Source organism: Tenrec ecaudatus, chromosome 9 (assembly GCF_050624435.1).
Source record: "Tenrec ecaudatus isolate mTenEca1 chromosome 9, mTenEca1.hap1, whole genome shotgun sequence".
Classification (NCBI taxonomy): Eukaryota; Metazoa; Chordata; class Mammalia; order Afrosoricida; family Tenrecidae; genus Tenrec; species Tenrec ecaudatus.
In genome coordinates, this window is record NC_134538.1 from 17,970,696 (window position 1) to 17,988,668 (window position 17,973).

The 17,973-nt window shown below is 39.7% G+C and overlaps 1 protein-coding gene and 1 pseudogene across 1 annotated transcript in view; both read right to left on the reverse strand.

The window, feature by feature from the left end:
- The window catches only part of CERS3 (ceramide synthase 3), a 98,345-nt gene that overhangs the window by 60,137 nt on the left and 20,235 nt on the right, over positions 1-17,973 (reverse strand). The window contains exons 3-5 of the mRNA XM_075557466.1: positions 16,642-16,760; positions 6,943-7,000; positions 5,881-5,931 (exon numbers count right to left, since the gene is read on the reverse strand). Of these exons, the coding sequence (XP_075413581.1) occupies positions 5,881-5,931; positions 6,943-7,000; positions 16,642-16,760 (228 nt within the window). The remainder of the gene's footprint in view (positions 1-5,880; positions 5,932-6,942; positions 7,001-16,641; positions 16,761-17,973) is intronic.
- On the reverse strand, positions 1,442-4,438 carry LOC142456952 (bromodomain-containing protein 7 pseudogene; annotated as a pseudogene).

The following is a 17,973-nucleotide window of genomic DNA, read 5'->3' on the forward strand; positions in this document are numbered from 1 at the left end:
GAAGATCACAGGCCTGTGGATGGAAAGTCTAGTGGATCCAGTGTCTATAAAATTATCTCCAGGCATCTGACTGCCATTAGTGTGGCTCCATGTGGTTTGTCAACAGGAAGGTGAAGCAAAAAGAGAGTGTGTCCTTCTTCTGGCATAGAAGAAGTCCCCAGAATCCTCATGAGAAGGCCATGTCCACAAGGAGGGATCAGGCTGTGATCTGATTTACAGGCTAGACATAAAAATATGTTATACACACACACACACACACACCATGCATACTTGTGTATAATTCGAGTTTTCCAACACATTTTAAATGCTGTTTTGTGGTAAAAGTAGGTGCCTCGGCTAATATTGGGGTCAGCTTATATTCAAGTATATATGGTATATATACACATACATTTTAAAAACTGTTTTAAGGCAACAGCCAGTAATCAAGGCCAGAAACTGTGGAATCAAGAGCCCCCAAAGAAGAAAAAAATGTATTCAAGTGAAATGGAAGTAAAAAGATTTTTTAAAATTAAACTTTGCGGATTAAAAAATATAAAAATGAAAATTCTGAAAAAAATAAAATGTAATAGTTAAAGCATGTTTAAAAACATAAATAGACTGAAAAAGGCACGGAAAAAAACTAGAAATCATGTCAATATAAAATATCCAGCACGCTGAAGTGGCTGAGATTTAACCCTACTTATAAGATAATAAATTAATCTTAGAGTTTCACATATGCTAGAAGCTAGATAGACCTAGGCCAGAAATAAAGGATAGTTATTAATCATAGTGATGGAAACAGATACAATATCAGCATTTACACCAATTCTCTAATTCCAAATGTCCACAGGGTAAAGAAACAAGGTCAGATGACAAGTTAATGAGAGGAATACTCCCCTACAGAACATGAATCTCTCATAATGGGCAATAACATGCTTGGCCTTTGCTCCTGAATAATACATGATTTCTATTTTATAATGCTGTTTCTATGCAAACATACTTAAAAAGTTAGTATGGAACAAAATTTTTATAACAATTCTAGAAACCAAAATCTTTGACTAGAACACCAGTGAAAAATGAAAGTCACAGCTACTTCTGCATTTCCGTGTCTGGCCAGAAGAATCTATCCTGATAAAGTTATAGATGGTATTGTAGAGTGGACACAGCAGTATTAAACATCAGATAGAAACTCTAGGTTCATTTCTGTTATAATAACGATTTTGGATATTAACAAATTGATGAAAAGTTATTTTTAAAATTCATTTAACATTTTGAAGTTCATGTAACACTACAATTATTCTGAACAAATAAGGAATGTCTTACTTTGAAGAAGGAGGAGGAGGAAGAGGAGGAGGAGGAAGAAGGGGAAGAAGAAGAAGAAGAAGAAGAAGAAGAAGAAGAAGAAGAAGAAGAGGAGGAGGAGGAGGAGGAGGAGGAGGCGGAGGAGGAAGAAGAAGAAGAACTATGGTGTCCACAGTCCAAGGGTAAACTGGGTCACTTTGCTCCTTTTATCTTCTTTGATCCCTGCAGGCATTCACCCACAATGGAGTCTTCCAGTGGTCATTCCCAGCTTTGCAGGGCAGTGGCCTGGTTCCCCTACAACGAGATCCACAGGATGAAGCAGCCCCATGTTGTTGTCCAGCTGGCTTTCTCCTTTCACAATCACACTGACGATTAAGAAGCCACCTGGTCAGTTTTCCTCCAGCTTCTTTCATGATCTGATCAATCTGCTCCTCTTCTCTTTCTAAATTGTTGCTTTCATATATCTTCCAACACATCTTGGTCTTTCTTTTTGTTTGCCTCGTTGGGGCTTTTGGTGGCCTGGACTTCAGCAGCTTCAGCGTCTTCCTTCTCCCTTGACCAGCCGCCATCTTCCCCAATCTGTGAGGTGTCTTTGTGATCTTTCGACTTTTGAGTTTTCTGCAAGTCTGTGATGAATTCTATGCTCTGTTACATGATCTGAATTCTTTTCTTGCTAAGAATTTTCATCCTGATTGTAATAGCCTCTTTGCAGCTTTAAAATAGATGGTCTCACCCACTTCCTTTTCCCCGCCTTCCCCTCTCCAACCCTGGGACAAGGGAATAAATAACAAGTGATCTACAATTGATGGCAAGGAGGGCATAGGACGCCTTTTGGGGCTTGATCAACTGAGAGGAATTACTGAAACAGAAATGAAGGCTTAACATGATAGTGGAACAAGAAGAAAGTAAAAAGAAATAGAGGAAAGAACTAGAAGGCAAAGGGCATTTATAGAGGTCTAAATCCAGATATGTAATTGTATTATATATGATGATGGGGAAATAGATCTATGTACATATATTTATAGGTTTAGTATTAAGATAGGAGATGGACATTGGGCCTCTACTCAAGTCCTTCCTCAATGCAAGAACACTTTGTTCTACAAAACTGGCATTCCATGATGCTCACCTTCCCAGCATGATTGCTGAAGACAAAGTGGGTGCATAAGTAAATGTGATGGAGAAAGCAGATGGTGCCTGGCTATCAAAAGATAGAGTGTTTGGGGGGGTCTTAAAGGCTTGAAGGTAAACAAGCGGCCATCTAGCTCAGAAGCAACAAAGCCCACATGGAAGAAGCACACCAGCCTGTGTGATCATGAGGTGTTGACGGAATCAGGTATCAGGCATCAAAGACCCAGAAAAAAAAATCATATCATTGTGAATGAGGGGGAGTGCAGAGTGGAGACTCAAGGCCCATCTGTAGGCAATAATTCGACATCGCTTTACAGAAGGGTCGCAGGGAGGAGATGAGCCAGCCAGGGTACAGTATAGCACCTATGGAACATACAACTTTTCTCTAGTTCTTTAATGCTTCCTCTCCCCCGCCCCACTATCATGACCCCATTTGTACCTTACAAATCTGGCTAGAACGGAGCATGTACACGGGTACAGATAAGAGCTGGAAACACAGGGAATCTAGGAGAGATATACCCCTCAGGACCAATATTGAGAGTAGCGATACCAGGAGGAGAAAGGGAAAGTGGGGGGAAATAGGGGGAATTGATCACAACTGCCTATAAGCCCCTCCCTGGGGGGTGGACAACAGATAAGTGGGTGAAGGGAAACATTGGTAAGACATGAAAAAAATAATAATTTATAAATTATCAGGGATTCATGGGGGGGGCGAGGAGGGGGGAAATGAGAAACTGATACCAAGGACTCAAGTAGAAAGAAAATGTTTTGAAAATGATGATGGCAACAAATGTACAAATGCACTTGACACAATGGATGGATGGATTGTGATAACAGTTGAATGAGACACCAATAAAATGATTTTTTTAAATAAAAAATGTTTGAAAAGATCTCTGGCTTATAAATCATAACATTAGTACATGGTAGTTTAAAATTTTCCTTTAGTTCTTTATGGACTGGTAGTCCTTTTTCTTGATGTTTTCTTTCATGGGACTAACATCCATTAGGTGTTTAGGGATCGTGGCGTAGCCGAGAGGAATAATACAGTCACAGGAAATGAACAGAAAACACGTGGGTCTTTTCTTTGCAGCTGTCTCATCGGTTATTTTAAAGCTTCTTTTTTGGTTAAAGAGTTTGTTAGAGACTTCTCATGAGGCAAATCTACTTTCCCGGGGGCCTGACATTGGAGATCATTTTCTGCCTTATTAGCCACATGCTCTCTATCCTACTTCTTTGTCCTCCCTTACTCAGCCCTCCTTTCTCACTTTCTCGTCGCCCGGACCCTGTTTCTCCCCTTTCTTTTCCTTCTTCTGCGTTCAGTCCTTGTGTGTGTCTTTGCAGCAGTTTGAGCTGTGCCCAAGCTGCCGATGGAGAGTTCAGGGACTTCTTACCCTCCCACTTTAGGCCAACTTCAAGGACGTCAACCAGTTCTTTTTGGTAAATGATTCAGCCTACTCCTTCCATCATCTTTTGATACTTCCTGCACCATTAAATATTTTGCCCATGGAATCCTTAATATTTCAGTTCAAGCCTTGATTTTTTTCTTCAGTTCTTTCATCTTGAGATATGCTGAGAGTATTACTCCCTTTTGGCTTCCTAACCCCAGTTCTTTGCACATTTTATTTTAATGCTTTACTTTGTCTCTTGAGCTTCCTTTGAAATGTTTTGCTCAGCTCTTACTTCATCATTTCTTCCATTTGCTTTAGCAAGTTCCAGAATCTCTTCTGACAACCATTGGGTCTTCCCCCCCCCCTTATTGTCATTTTAACGAGCTTTTGCTTTAATAACCACATATGATGGCCTGATGTCACCCTGTAGTTCGTCAAGTCTTCTGTCATTAGTGCTGAATGTGTCAAGTCTGTTCCTAAGATGTTCTCAAAATTCAAGTGTGATATACTCAAGGTCATATTTTGGCCCTGGTGGACTTGTTATAATTTTCTTCAACGTTAACGTACATGTGCGCAATTGATGACTGGTTCCATAGTCGGCTCCTTGTCTCTTTCTGGCTGCTGACATTAAGCTTCTCCATTTTGACAGATGTAGTCAGTTTCAATCAATCCTTTGTATTCCGTCTGTCCATGTGGGTAGTTGCCATATTGACTACCTACTGTTTCTGGTCTTTTGTTTCCAACATTTGCATTTCAATTGCCAATAATTATCAATACATTTTGAATGTATGCTTGATTAATTTCATAATGAAGAAGTATGCAGAATTATTGAGTTTACTTATTACTAGCTTTAATGGCTAGTGAGTAAATTTGAAAAATAGTTGCATTCACTGGACTTTCTTGTAGATATATAGCTATTACTCTATCACAGACTGCATTGTACTTCAAGACATATCTTGAAAAGTTATTTTTAGCAATGAATGTGACATCAACTCCTCTTACATTTGTCATTCCCAGCATAGTAAACCAATGGACTGTCTGATTAAGAATGGCCAAGACCTGTCAGTTTTCAGTTCACTAATACCTAGGATATTGATCCTTTTGTTCCACTTATTTTTTATGATTTCCAGTATTCCCAGATTACTATTTTATACATTCCACCATCTGACTATAAATGGCTATCTGCCACTTTCTTTTCTCACTTTGCGTCGTGTCCACCAGCAAAGGAAATTTCTGAGAGCTTTACTCCGTTCACATCAGTATAGTCAACTCCACTTTGAGAGGCAACTCTTTGCCAGGAGTATTCAGGGTGCCTTCCAACCTGAGAGACTCATGGTTCCAGCACCGCATGTGACAATTTTTCATCACTCTTCAGAAGGTTTTCAGTGGCTAATTCCTCAAAACTGAATAGCCTATTCCTTCCTTGGAGTCTGTTCTTAGTCTGGAAGTTCCACTGAAAACTGTTCTTAGTGACTGACCCTGCTGGTGTTTAAAATACTGGTAGCATAACTTCACAGCAACACATAAGCCACAACAGTATGACAAACTGGCAGACAAGCGATGGAGAAATGAAAAGAAAATGAAGCCACTAGATGAAATAGTCTGGTTAGCACAAGTAGTCTGTAACTGGTTGCCAACCTGAAGGTTGGCAGTTTGAACCCATTCGATGACACTGCAAAAGCAAAGCCTGCTAAACCGTTTCAGTTAATACTGCAGCCAAGCAAACTCTGTAAGGAGCATGGGTCTCTTCTCTAACATATGAGGCTGCCATGAGTGGAGGCCACCTCAATGGTGGCTAAGAACATCAGGTTTGCACAGAGTAGGAAAGCGACCAGGGTCTAATTCAGGGGCGATTTAAAGGGTTTTGATGATGAAGCACAGTGGTTAAAGGCTGGTTTGTTAACGCAAAGATTGGTGATTGAAAACTACCTGGCACTTCATGGGGGACTGCAGCCTGGAAAACCCTGTGATATTGTTCTACTCTGTCCTATAGGTGACCATGAGTTGAAATGACCTTGACAGCAATGGGTTTGGTTTGGCTTGGTGCTGAAGTAAAGGATGGATTACATCACAGGGGACTTACCTGTTTGGGATAACCATTCCAGACCTCCCACAGGTCATACGCCCAAGGTTTCTGAAGACACAAAGAGGAGAAGTGTGTTTGTCAGGGTCAAAGCCTGATTTCAGCACATTAAAAGAAAAGTTTTTCCTGCTGTCATTTATGCGAGGCAAAGATGCGCCACAATGTGCACTTTCACCATTCCCCTGATGCTATGTGGTTGAACATATTAATTCCTCTGAATTACTCCTAATAAATCTGAAAATGTACTAAACAGCGATATCTTAAGAAGGAAATAATCTCAAACAAGTGAATATATGAATATATCTTTTAATTCCATTTTCTACAAACCTTAAAAAACATACTATTTCTGTATCAAAAATTATTTCTGAGTCAAGTAAATTACTGCTTCTATAGCAAAAAAAGTAAAAAACTTGAAAGAAGTATCTGAAAGCTAATTTTTTGAAAGTATATCTTAAAGTAATTCTCAGACAAGAGGTGGTATAAAAATAAAATAAATAGTGAAGCGGTAAGTTTAAATTCAAGTATGTAATTACATTCACTATAAACAAACTAAGGAAGCCTGGTGGCATAGTGGGCTACGCATTGGACTGCCAACTGCAAGGTCAGCAATTAAACCCACCAGCTGCCCCTCAGGAGAAAGATGAGGCTTTCTGCACCTGTAGAGATATACAGCATGGGAAACACAAATGGCTCTCTGGCACTGAGTTTTGGTTTAAAAATAAAGGAATGAGACAAGTGTTAGATAAACAGGGATAAATAAACAAGGTTAAGGCACCTGGGTGGTACGTCTTCTTCTTTTTTCACTTTTAAAAAGAGTTTTATATACATCATCATTATCATTTGTAGTACACCCTCTTCCCACTTTCATGATTTACTCCCCAACTCCCTCTCACCCTCCCCCGCACCCCCTGATAAACCATTGTATCAGTTATTGTCTCTACATAGCCATTCTCTCTGTGCTTCATGCACTAAGAAACCCAACAATATCATCGAACAATTAACAGATAGGATTTAAAAAATTAAAAACACATTCTAATCGAACACATAAAAAAGACAACTTACATCATAAAGAAATGCAACTCCAACCACAGTCATCATTAAGTAAAATGCAAATCGCCAGCTGTCAAAAGAAAAAAAAAGGTGCTTACTGCCTGGTAAAGGTAACTGACAGGAGGACAAAACCCGTTGGCATGGCATTGTTAGGAAAGAACACACATTCTGGGGTCAAATAAAATTAAATTGATATGCTGGCTGTCCCATTTACTACATGTCTGAAAGTTTGCATAAAGCTTCCCGAGGGGTACGAGTGATTTGCACTCAGCTACTAACTGAACATCTGGCTGTTCAAGCCCTCGCAGCAACATCTCAGAAGAAAGGCCCAGTAGTATGCTTCTGTAAATATTAGAGCCAAGAGAATCCTGTGGTCCCCCACACTACCCTGTCAAACATGAGGCCACAATGAGTTGGAATCCATTCCACATCAAAAGGGTTTAACTTTAGGTAAGTCATTGAACTTCTTTCTTCACCTGTCAAACAAGGCGGGATAAAGCTTAACTCAAAATGTAAAAAGCATTAATGATAACTGGTGAAAATATATAGCATATTTTTGCCTAGTATGAAGTGAACAATGATAACTGAAATCTATTATTAATACTATCATTAAAATATCTGGGTTAGTTCTTTCCCAATAAATTATGGTTGAGATCACCAAAATAAGAAAGAATCCAGTCTAATTACTTATTTTATTCCATTTAATTCCTAGTGAAACGATTTGTGTGTGATCCAACTTTATCTTTGTCTACTAAAGGCATATTTTGAAGAAAAAAAAATTTACTCAAGTATAAAAAATAACCTATTAAAAACTTAAATGACATACCACTTAATTGAAATATATGGACCATATGTAGATCCTAACATATTGATTACTTATGTACATATGAAATGATATGTTGTCTGCCATTTGCTTAAAAAACAATCTGGAGAAAAGGAAAGAAGTAGGTGGAGTATGTGATCACGAGATGATGAGGGGATCAGGTAGCAGACACCAAAGAACAAAAACCATCACTGTATGATCAACCTTCCTATATAAATGCTGAAGATGAATGTGTGCACAAGTAAGTGTGGTGAGGAAGGCTGATGGTGCCCGGCTATTGAGAGATATAGCATCTGGGGTCTTAAAGGCTTGAAAGTAAACAAGCAGCCATCTAGCCTAGAAGCAACAAAACCCACATGGAAGAAGCATACCAGCATGTGTGATCATGAAGGATCGAGGGGTCCAGGTATCAAGCACCAAAGGGGGGGATTATATCATGGTGAATGAGGGGAGCATGTGATGGGGACCCAATGCCCATCTGTGGACAACTGGACATCCCTTGCAGAGGGATAGTGGGGAGGAGATGAGTCACTCAAGGTGCAGTGTAACATTAATGAAACTCACAACCTTCCTCTAGCTCTTAAACGCTTCCTCCCCCCAACTGTCATGATCCCAATTCTACTTTGCAAACCTGCTTAGACCAGAGGATGCACAGAGGTGCAGACGGGAACTGGAAACACAGGGAATCAGGACAGATTAACCCCTGAGAACCAGCGGTTAATGTGGCAATACCGCAATACCGGGAGGGAAGGGGTGGCGGGTAGAAAGGGGGAACCGATTACAAGGATCTACATATAACCTCCTCCCTGGGGGATGGGCAACAGAAAAGTGGGTGAAGGGAAATGCTGGGCAGTGTAAGATATGATAAAATAATAATTTATAAATTATCAAGGGTTCATGAGGGAGGGGAGAGCGGGGAGGGAGGGACGGAGGAAAAAAAGGAAAATGAGAAGCTGATTCCAGGAGCCCAAGTAGGAAAGCGAGAGTTTTGAGAATGATCAGGGCAACGAATGTATAAGAGTGCTTTACATAATTGATGTATGTGTGGATTGTGATAAGAGTTGTATGAGTCCAATAAAATGATTTTAAAAAAGAATTAGGTGGAGTATAGGTAACAAAGAATTGACTTTTAATTGGGAATTTTTAAAGCCAATGATGGGTGCACAGTTAATCCTACTAGTCTTTCCAATCTTGTACATATATACTATTTTTCAAAGCAAAATAAATTTAATACCTGCTCTATTACCTAATGATTGTTGAAGCAAAAGTAATAATATTGAAAGTAATTTTGTCCCTTACATTTGTGAAATGCTGTCCCTCAGATATGTGTGAAATTAGTAGGAAATAGGACTACAGCCAGATAGCCATTTAGTAGGTGAAAAATCAGGTTCAAACAAATGAAGTCATTTCCATAGTTGATGTGGCTGAGAAGTGGTGAAGCTGTAATGAAGTGCAGATATGTGAACTATCAATCCAGTAGTGTTCCCTGAATATTATTATTACTTCTGAGCTAATTTTTTTTTCATGACTTAGGTTGGTACTCGAAAAAAGTAGTGCTCAGTTACTCAGAAAAATGAACCATAAAAATACCTAAAGAGCATTTACAAAGTTGAGATTTCTAAGCACTTGTTTTATTTATCCAGGTTTGGCATCTGCTTGTATGCCGACAATAGTTATGTATTTCATGGAATTAAAAAACATATGGAAGATCTACGACCAGCCAGCTGACAAATGAAGCTATTGGCTGGGGTGGTATTATCTCTGCATTGGCCTTTGAATGCTATGTGAAGCACACCTGGATTGTCTCATTTTATCTTCACAAGAATCTATGAAGTGGGGACAATACCTATCTTCTTTTTCCAGATTGTTGTTTCATTCACAAAATAATTCAGAGAAGTAAATTAGGTGAATACAAATAAGAAAACTGAGTGTGATAGTTAGGTTTTATGTCAATTTGGCTGGGCCAGGATTCTCAGTGGTTTGATAGGTGAGGCCTACTATGTGTTTAAGCCTCTGGTGAAATAATTTACCCAGCATAAAAGTGAGGGTAAAATTAGGATTTTCCCAGATAAATAGGATTTAAGAGATTTTGTAACCACCAGACTAGCCCTGCAAGCAATATTAAAGGGAATTCTCTAGAAAGGAAAAATGATCCTAGCCTAGTAATCCAAAGTGTTGACCCTGAACAATCACCTGAATACATATAATAAAATAAATTTATGAGATGGAAGATCTGATCTACACAATTGTAATTGACAATAACATCAAAATGTCTAACTACACTTATGTAGAAACCAAGGGGAGAATATGACCAATTAGACACTATGTGCCCAATTAGACATTTTTGTACTATGTGCCAAATTAGACCCTTTGGACCTAGTTTCTTTCTTTTTTAAAAAAATCACCATCTTCCATCATCCATGTTTCTGCTGTCCTGGATTGGGGGTGGGAATAAATGTCAATCATTGCAATCAGTCCCCCCTTCCTCCCTCCAGCTTCCCCCTACCCTCATGGTATTGCTATTCGCATTATTGTTCCTGAGGGCTTTATCTGTCCTGGGTTCTGTGTGTTGATAGCTCTCATCTATACCGGTGTACATGTTCTGGTCTAGCCAGATCTGTAAGGTAGAACTGGATTCATGACAGTGGGGAGTGGAAGCATTAAGCAACTAGAGTAATGTATGTTTTGTCGGTGCTATACTGCACCCTAACTGGCTCATCCCTTCCTTGTGACCCTTCTGTGAGGGAATGTCCAATTGTCTACAGAAGAGTGTTGGATTTCCACTCTGCCCCACCTCATTCACAAAAATATGACTGTTTTTTGGGGGGAAATCTTCTGATGCCTGATCCTGTGGACATGTCATGATCACACAGGCTGGTATGCTTCTTCCTTGTGGACTTTGTTGCTTCTGAGCTAGATGGCCGCTTGTTTATCTTCAAGCCTTTAAGACCCCAGACACTATATCTTTTAATAGATAGATCGTGTGGGCAAGGTGAGCATCACAGAATGCCAGGTTATTAGAACAGAGTGTACGTGCCTGTATTCATACCTCTGTAAATGTCCTTTGCCTCCTCTACTCCCTTTTACTTTCCTCTTATCCCACTATCCTGTTCATTCAGCTCTCAGTAATTGCTCTTGGCTACATTGCATGTGATCGAACCCCACCAGGCATTCTGCGCCCTCCTCCCCATCTATTTTAGATCACGTCTTGTTCCCTTGTCCCTGGGTTCGTTGACTACCCCCTTCTTTTCCCTCAATCCGCCCCCTTCTCCCTTGTGCTCCTTGGAACTGTCGGTCCCATTGTTTTCTCCTTGGGATTGTTCATTTTGCCTGTCTTAGATAGACAGGCATGGGCGAGGCGGGTCGGTTAAGCTCTATGAGTATTTTCCGATTGAGTCTGATGACATTCCAAGCCCCGTCCCTGAAATCTACTTTTGGGATCCCTCGGAGATTTCATTGCTTTGATCCCCTTTGCTGCTCTTTTGCTCTCCCTTCATGTTTCCTTCTGGTGGAGGAGGGGGCAGTCAGACAGGCACAAAAGTCCCCCACTGTCTCCAGTGCTGGCCTCATAGTCCTACGGGTCAGTGAGGGAGTGCCGTGTCTTGTGGTGGGGCTGTCCCTACAGTCCTCTTTGTGCATTGGCTACTTTGAGCAGGAATGTCATCTTCGGGGCTTGGTGGGCCAGGACGAAGTTCTCTCTCTTTCTCTCCTTCCCTCATAGTTTGCACCCATGTTTTCTGAAGACCCTCCCCTTTTCCCCAAACTGCATCTTCAGTGATGTCCTTTGTAGTGCATTCTTCTGGGGAGGAACTGACCTAGTTTCTATCCAGCCCTTGGTGACCCAGGGCATGTGATATAGTCTTCTGGGATCTTAGATCATGTTTTTCTTGACGTACACAATATTCTTCACAGGCCACACCAGAAAAAACTTGATGGAGAAACTCACTAAGAGACTAAGGCTTTAATACAAATTCACCTGTAGCCCTTGGACTTGAGGCTGAGATTTCATAATGTGAGAAGAGTAGCTGGCTGTTTTACCAAGGGTATAGAATTGGCAGTGATTGGACTTTGGCTCTGATCTCTTGTCCTGGGAGTGTCCAATGAATGGTGTCTTAGAGTGCCACATATTAATATTTTAATGCCCTCCTTGATTTATTAAGTACGATATGTATTAATTTAGTGGACCAGATCTGTCATTTTCAATGATTATTATTAAACGTACGGTTGGACCAGAGGATGTACACTGGTACAGATAGGAACTGGAAACACAGAGAACCCAGAACAGAAGAACCCCTCAGGACTAGTGGTGAGAGTGGCGATATCAGGAGGGTTGAGGGAGAGTGGAGTAGAAAGAGGGAACAGAGTACAAGGATCTACATATAACCTCCTCCCTGGGGGATGGACAGTGGAGAAGTGGGTGAAGGGAGACATCAGATGGTGTAAGATATGACAAAATAATAATAATTTATAAATTGTCAAGGGTTCATGGGAGAGGGGAGAGTGAGGAGGGAGGGGGGAAATGAGGAGCTGATACCAAGGGCTCAAGTAGAAAGCAAATGTCTTGAGAACGATGAGGATAACATATGTACACATGTGCTTGACACAATGGATGGATGGATTGTGATAAGATTTGTACAAACCCCCAATAAAATGATTTTTTAAAGTACTGCTTTCTTGCTAGCCCCCAATGTTTGTATAAATAATGTCTATTCACCTAAGAGTTTATTCTTTACAAGTCAATAATTCATGTGCTTAGTGGCCAGATTATACATGTAAAAGCTCCTTTACTCAACTGTGCTTTAAATTTTATACCATTGACTAAATTAACGACCCGATCAATAATATTATCTTATGGCCAGGGAAATGGTTGATAATGTTCTCTAACATAAAATGACAATGATACCTCTAAAATGAACTAGAGACATCTAAACCATAGCTATATAATGGATCTTGACTTCACACATAATTTTAGCCCCAATCTAAGTACAATTAGTTCTTATGACATAGTCCTGCTTATCCTCACCTCCATGAAGAGATCACTGAACATAGGAGTGCTATAGAAAAATATAGTGACACAACTAGATGGTGTGTGGCCATCAGAAAGAATAGTGTCTGAGGTTTAAAATCTTGTCTTCAAACAAGCAGTCACCTAAGTGAGGCAAAGACTAAGTCCACATTGAAGTAGTCTGTGTGATTGAAAGATTATAAATAATATGATACAAATTTGAAGGACGGAATGGTATCAGAACTTAAATTGTGAACATCTGGTTTTCAGAAGGCTATGGATGACAGTTAAAACCCAAAATCCATGTGCAGGTTTCACACGTAGAGGAAGCCTTTGGTGAATCCCTTCAGACCGTGGTGGAGGCATACGAATAGCCTTATTATCAGACAGAGAGTATTATAAAGAAGACTATAGTAGACATGTTTACATTAAAATATAGCATCTTATTTGATCTCCCATTAACCCATTTCAATGTTTTATCAGTTTTTAATTTTTTTTAATGATGGGGAGATGCATGTGTTTAAGCCTCTGATGAATTCCCTCTGAAGATAGACCAGGGATGTGGACAGCCTTGCTATAAAGCAGATTGCTTTGGAAAGTAGATTATGGAAAATGTAAACAGGTTAAAATTTGACACCTTATCATATGGTCCCCATCTTAAAGTTGTTCTAGTTTTTAATATTTTCTATTGAAGCTTTAAAATTTTATGTTGTTTTCTTTTTAGATTTCTGTTTCTATGTTTTTCAAAATATGAAATTCAGGTTGGGCCAATCTATAGAGGCAGTTAATGGATTGATGGTTTCTTGGGAGTATGGCAGAGGAGGTCGGGGAAAATGGGGAGTTTAATAACCAGGAGTACAAGAAAACAGAAAATCTTCTAAAATTTTTGTGGTAATAATTATACAATTTATCTTTATATGACTGAACTAGTGAATTTTATTATATGTGAAGATGCCAATAAAACTAAAAGATAATAAAATTTTAAAATAGCAAAAAATGAATGAAGGAATGACAATAGGGAAAAAGGAAGATGGAATACTATGAGCATTGGGTCAGGGTTTTGTTTTTATTTTTTAATATGAGATCAGCTCCACTTTGTTTTGTTTCGCGGTGATGGTTTACAAAAATATATTGTGCCAACCTGACATCAGTGAAAACCCAATATCAACCAATGTTTCGAGTCAGAAAAAAAACAGAAGCTAATTAGAGAACAAGCCAGACTATTTTGTACTTTGAGGCACTCACTGTAGGAAAGGCATTAAATGTTTGTAATGAGATGGTGTGTTCACCTTCCCGTTATGATCCCTGAAGACAAATGGGTGCATAAGCAAATGTGGTGAAGAAAGCTGATGGTGCCCAGCTATCAAAAGATATAACATCTGAGATCTGAGCCTTGAAGCTAAACAAGCAGCCATCTAGCTCAGAAGCAACAAAGCCCACATGGAAGAAGCACACCAGCCTTTGTGATCGCGAGGTGTCGAAGGGATTTGGTATCAGGCATCAAAGAACAAAAAAATCATATCATTGTTAATGAGGGGAGTGTGGAGTGAAGACCCAAAGCCCATCTCTAGGCAACTGGACAGCCCCTTAAAGAAGGCTTGCAGGGAGGAAATGAGCCAATCAGGGTGCAATGTGGCAATGATGAAACATACAACTTGCCTCCAATTCTTAAATGCTTCCTCCACCGCCCCACTATCATGATCCCAATTCTACCTTACAAATCTGGCTAGACCAGAGGATGTACACTGATACAGATAGGAACTGGAAACACAGGGAATCCAGGACAGATAATCCCTTCAGGACCAGTGGTGAGAGTGGTGACACTGGGAGGGTAGAGGGAGGGTTGAGTAGAAAAGGGAAACCGATTACAGGGATCTCTCTATAACCTCCTCCCTGGGGACAGACAACAGAAAAGTCAGCGAAGGGAGATGTCAGACAGTGTAAGATATGACAAAATAATAATGATTTATAAATTATCAAGGGTTTGTAAGGGAGGGGTAGTGGGGAGGAAGGGGAAAAATGAGGAGCTGATACCAAAGGCTCAAGTAGAAGGCAAATGTTTTGAGAATGATGATGGCAGCAAATGTAGAAATGTGCTTGACACAATGGATGGATGGATGGATTGTGATAAAAGTTGTACGAGCCCCCAGTAAAATGAGTTTTTTAAATTTTGTAATAAGAAATGACTTTGTTTTGAGTTACCTTGAAATTATAGTGTTGCAACTAGAGTCCTCATACTCAGAAACTCTTCAGCAATTAAAGGACTTCATTAAAGTTTAGCCCCTACTTGTTTATTTACAAGTCATACGTCAGCTTCTTGTTCATTTCATTTTCAAAACAAAAATATTTAGTGAAAGTCATCAGACAATGGGAAGACTGAAAGGAATAGACAGGCAGAATAAATAGTGCTGGTCTGTAGAAATCAGCATGCAGTACAACCCAACTTGCATGTATTTGTCTGATTTAAAGAAACGAAAACAAATTAAGAGCAATGACCTAGTACACTTTTTTTTGTATGAGTGTCAGTTCTGCCACCAAGATAGTGACCTAAAACACTACAATATTCTACAGAGAATAAATCAAAAGTCAAATGGAACAAAAATTAATTTAATGCATCTTCACGGCCATAGAATGAACATATTTAAAGAACACAGCTCTGTAGTAACTATCAGATTTGATGCTGTAGCCCAGAGCTGGGCCAACTTCTGAATCAGAAGAGACAATCCTGTCCCGAACAATCATTTTAAAATCACTTGAGGGCCATAAATAAATTTTTTACAAACAAATGCATTTTTACAAACAAATGAAATCACCATTATCTGAATAATATCCTTTAAATTTAAATTGAATCCATTAAATGGAAATCCTTTTCAATTTAACTTCAGAACCACCTGTACTTACCAGAAGAGCCACATATGGCTCGCAAGACTGTTTGCCAAACCCACACCCTGCCTTTAACCCAACTTGACTTTCTCACTGTGGAAATCAAGAGAAACCGGCTGCCCAATCCACAGGGAAGACTTACAGCAATAAACCAACACACATATTTTCCAGTGTTCTCTGCTATTATTACTATTGTGATATGATTAGAAAGAGGTTATAAAATCGTATGACACATGGCCAATATCTACACTAAATATTTAAGACATCTTTCTGAATTGTTTCCTAGACATTAAGATAAGTACATAATACCTCTTATTCATCTTAGGGAGTTCATAGCTTACAATGGAATTTCTATAGACTTTTATCATTTTCTAATAACACGACTCACTCACTGACACTGAGTCACATCCAACTCACAGTGATCCTAACGGATGTAGTAGACACGTACAGGAGTATCATGTCTCATCTTCTTTCCAGGGAGTTCCTGGTCGATCCCACGACTCACACTACAGTAAGCACGCCAGTACCTAACACAGTGTGCCACCGGGGCTTCTTTCAGTAGCCCTAAGGGGTAGGTACAGAGGCACTGTGATGACGATTTTAGAGAGAAGGAAATGTAAGCCCAGAGGGTAGCCGAATGATTTGCAGAAAGCGCACTGTTGGTAAATGGCAGAACTGAGTTTCAGCCTTCTTTTCCAGTACTCTTTCCGAGATGACCAACTGCAATGCAAATTGCAGCATTTCAAGAGCTTTGACTCTGATGGAAATAATCATCTATAACTTATCAAGGGTTCGTGAGGAAGGGCGGGCAGGAGAAGGAGGGGGAGAAAATGGGGAGCTGATAACAGGGGCTTAAGTGGGCAGAGAATGCTTTGAAAATGATGACGTCGGCATATTGTAAATGTGCTTGCACACTGCATCAATGTATGGATTGTGATAAGAGATGTAAGAGACCCCCAGAAAAGTTTTTTTTTTTTAAAGAGCTTTGACTATATCTTACCAAGCTTCGTGGAATTTCTTCATCCTGCTTGGCTTCTCTTGATTTCGCCGTTTCCTAAACCATCTTTCAACCTGGCGCTCTGTCATGTTACATTTCTTTGCTAGGCCATAAATGTCAGTCTGAAAACAATGATGAAACAAATTAATGAATATTAAAGAATAGAATCAGAAATGGTAGTAGTCAAGAGTCAATAAAGCCAGGCCCTGAAAACTCGTACACTAGAAATGAGAGTTTCTGCCCCGAGATCTAAAGCCAATGAATGTATCGTTTTTGCTTATGAAATCACAGAATCCCCCAAAGTTGAAAATGTTAGTATACCAACATTCTGCCTTACTAAGGTCAATTTACTATTAAGTTGCTAAACACATATTCAAGTTGTATATGTGAGTTCACTGTTTTCATGTTTCTTAGGAGCCTGGCCGGCTGATAGAGTAATATAGTACAGCCCCAAACCAAGAGCCTAATGCCAACAAGTTGATTCTGACTTGTAGCAATTCTGTCTAGGACAGGATAGAACTGCCCCTGTGGGTTTCCAAGATGCTATCAAACCCAGTATCAAATCCATGTTCCATATAGATGAGATGGAAGAGTTCACATGCTATCAATCAAAATACTAGAAATAGAATGAAATTTAAGATTTAGTTCCTTAAAAATCCAAAATGTAACCGCTTCCTCCCTTGCAAAAAAATCCCTTTTAAGTTTAACCAGTTAGGGATGCTCTAACTCAGGAAGAAGGCAAGCAAGGCCATTAAGGTAAGTAGCCAGTCAAGAAACCCCCATCACAAGGTCTCCGGGGTGGGGGTGGAGGTGTCTGGTTAGGTCAGACACAGAAACATCCCTCAATTTAGATAAGCAAAGGAGAATGAGGCTTCAGGGAGTCATAGTCTCATGATTCCTGGAGAATGCAGGTACAGATCATTTTTTTTGATCATTAAAAACTCGTCTTTTTGTCACATTGTTTAGGAGTCCTGTCATGATTACAAAATCTGCCATCATTCTAAAGTCTGCTTTTCATCACGTGGTTCAAAGTGTGTAACTTGCTTGACTTTCGCTGGATTTGGGGAAGCAGATTGGAGGTAGCAACCTCCACTGTTTTCCTTCTGTTTCATGCTTCAGAATACACGTAAGAGTTTCTTAAATCAACCTGGCCTCTGTCTTGGGATGAAATAATGAAAAGCAATCCCACATCCTTGTTTCCTGGCATCAATAGGAGAAGGCCGAAACCTTAAAATTTAAAATGATTTGTCCAACGTCTATAATTAGTATTAAAATACGGACAAGAACTTAGACTACTGTGAGCTTTCAACTATGTCACATGATCTGTCTAGCAGC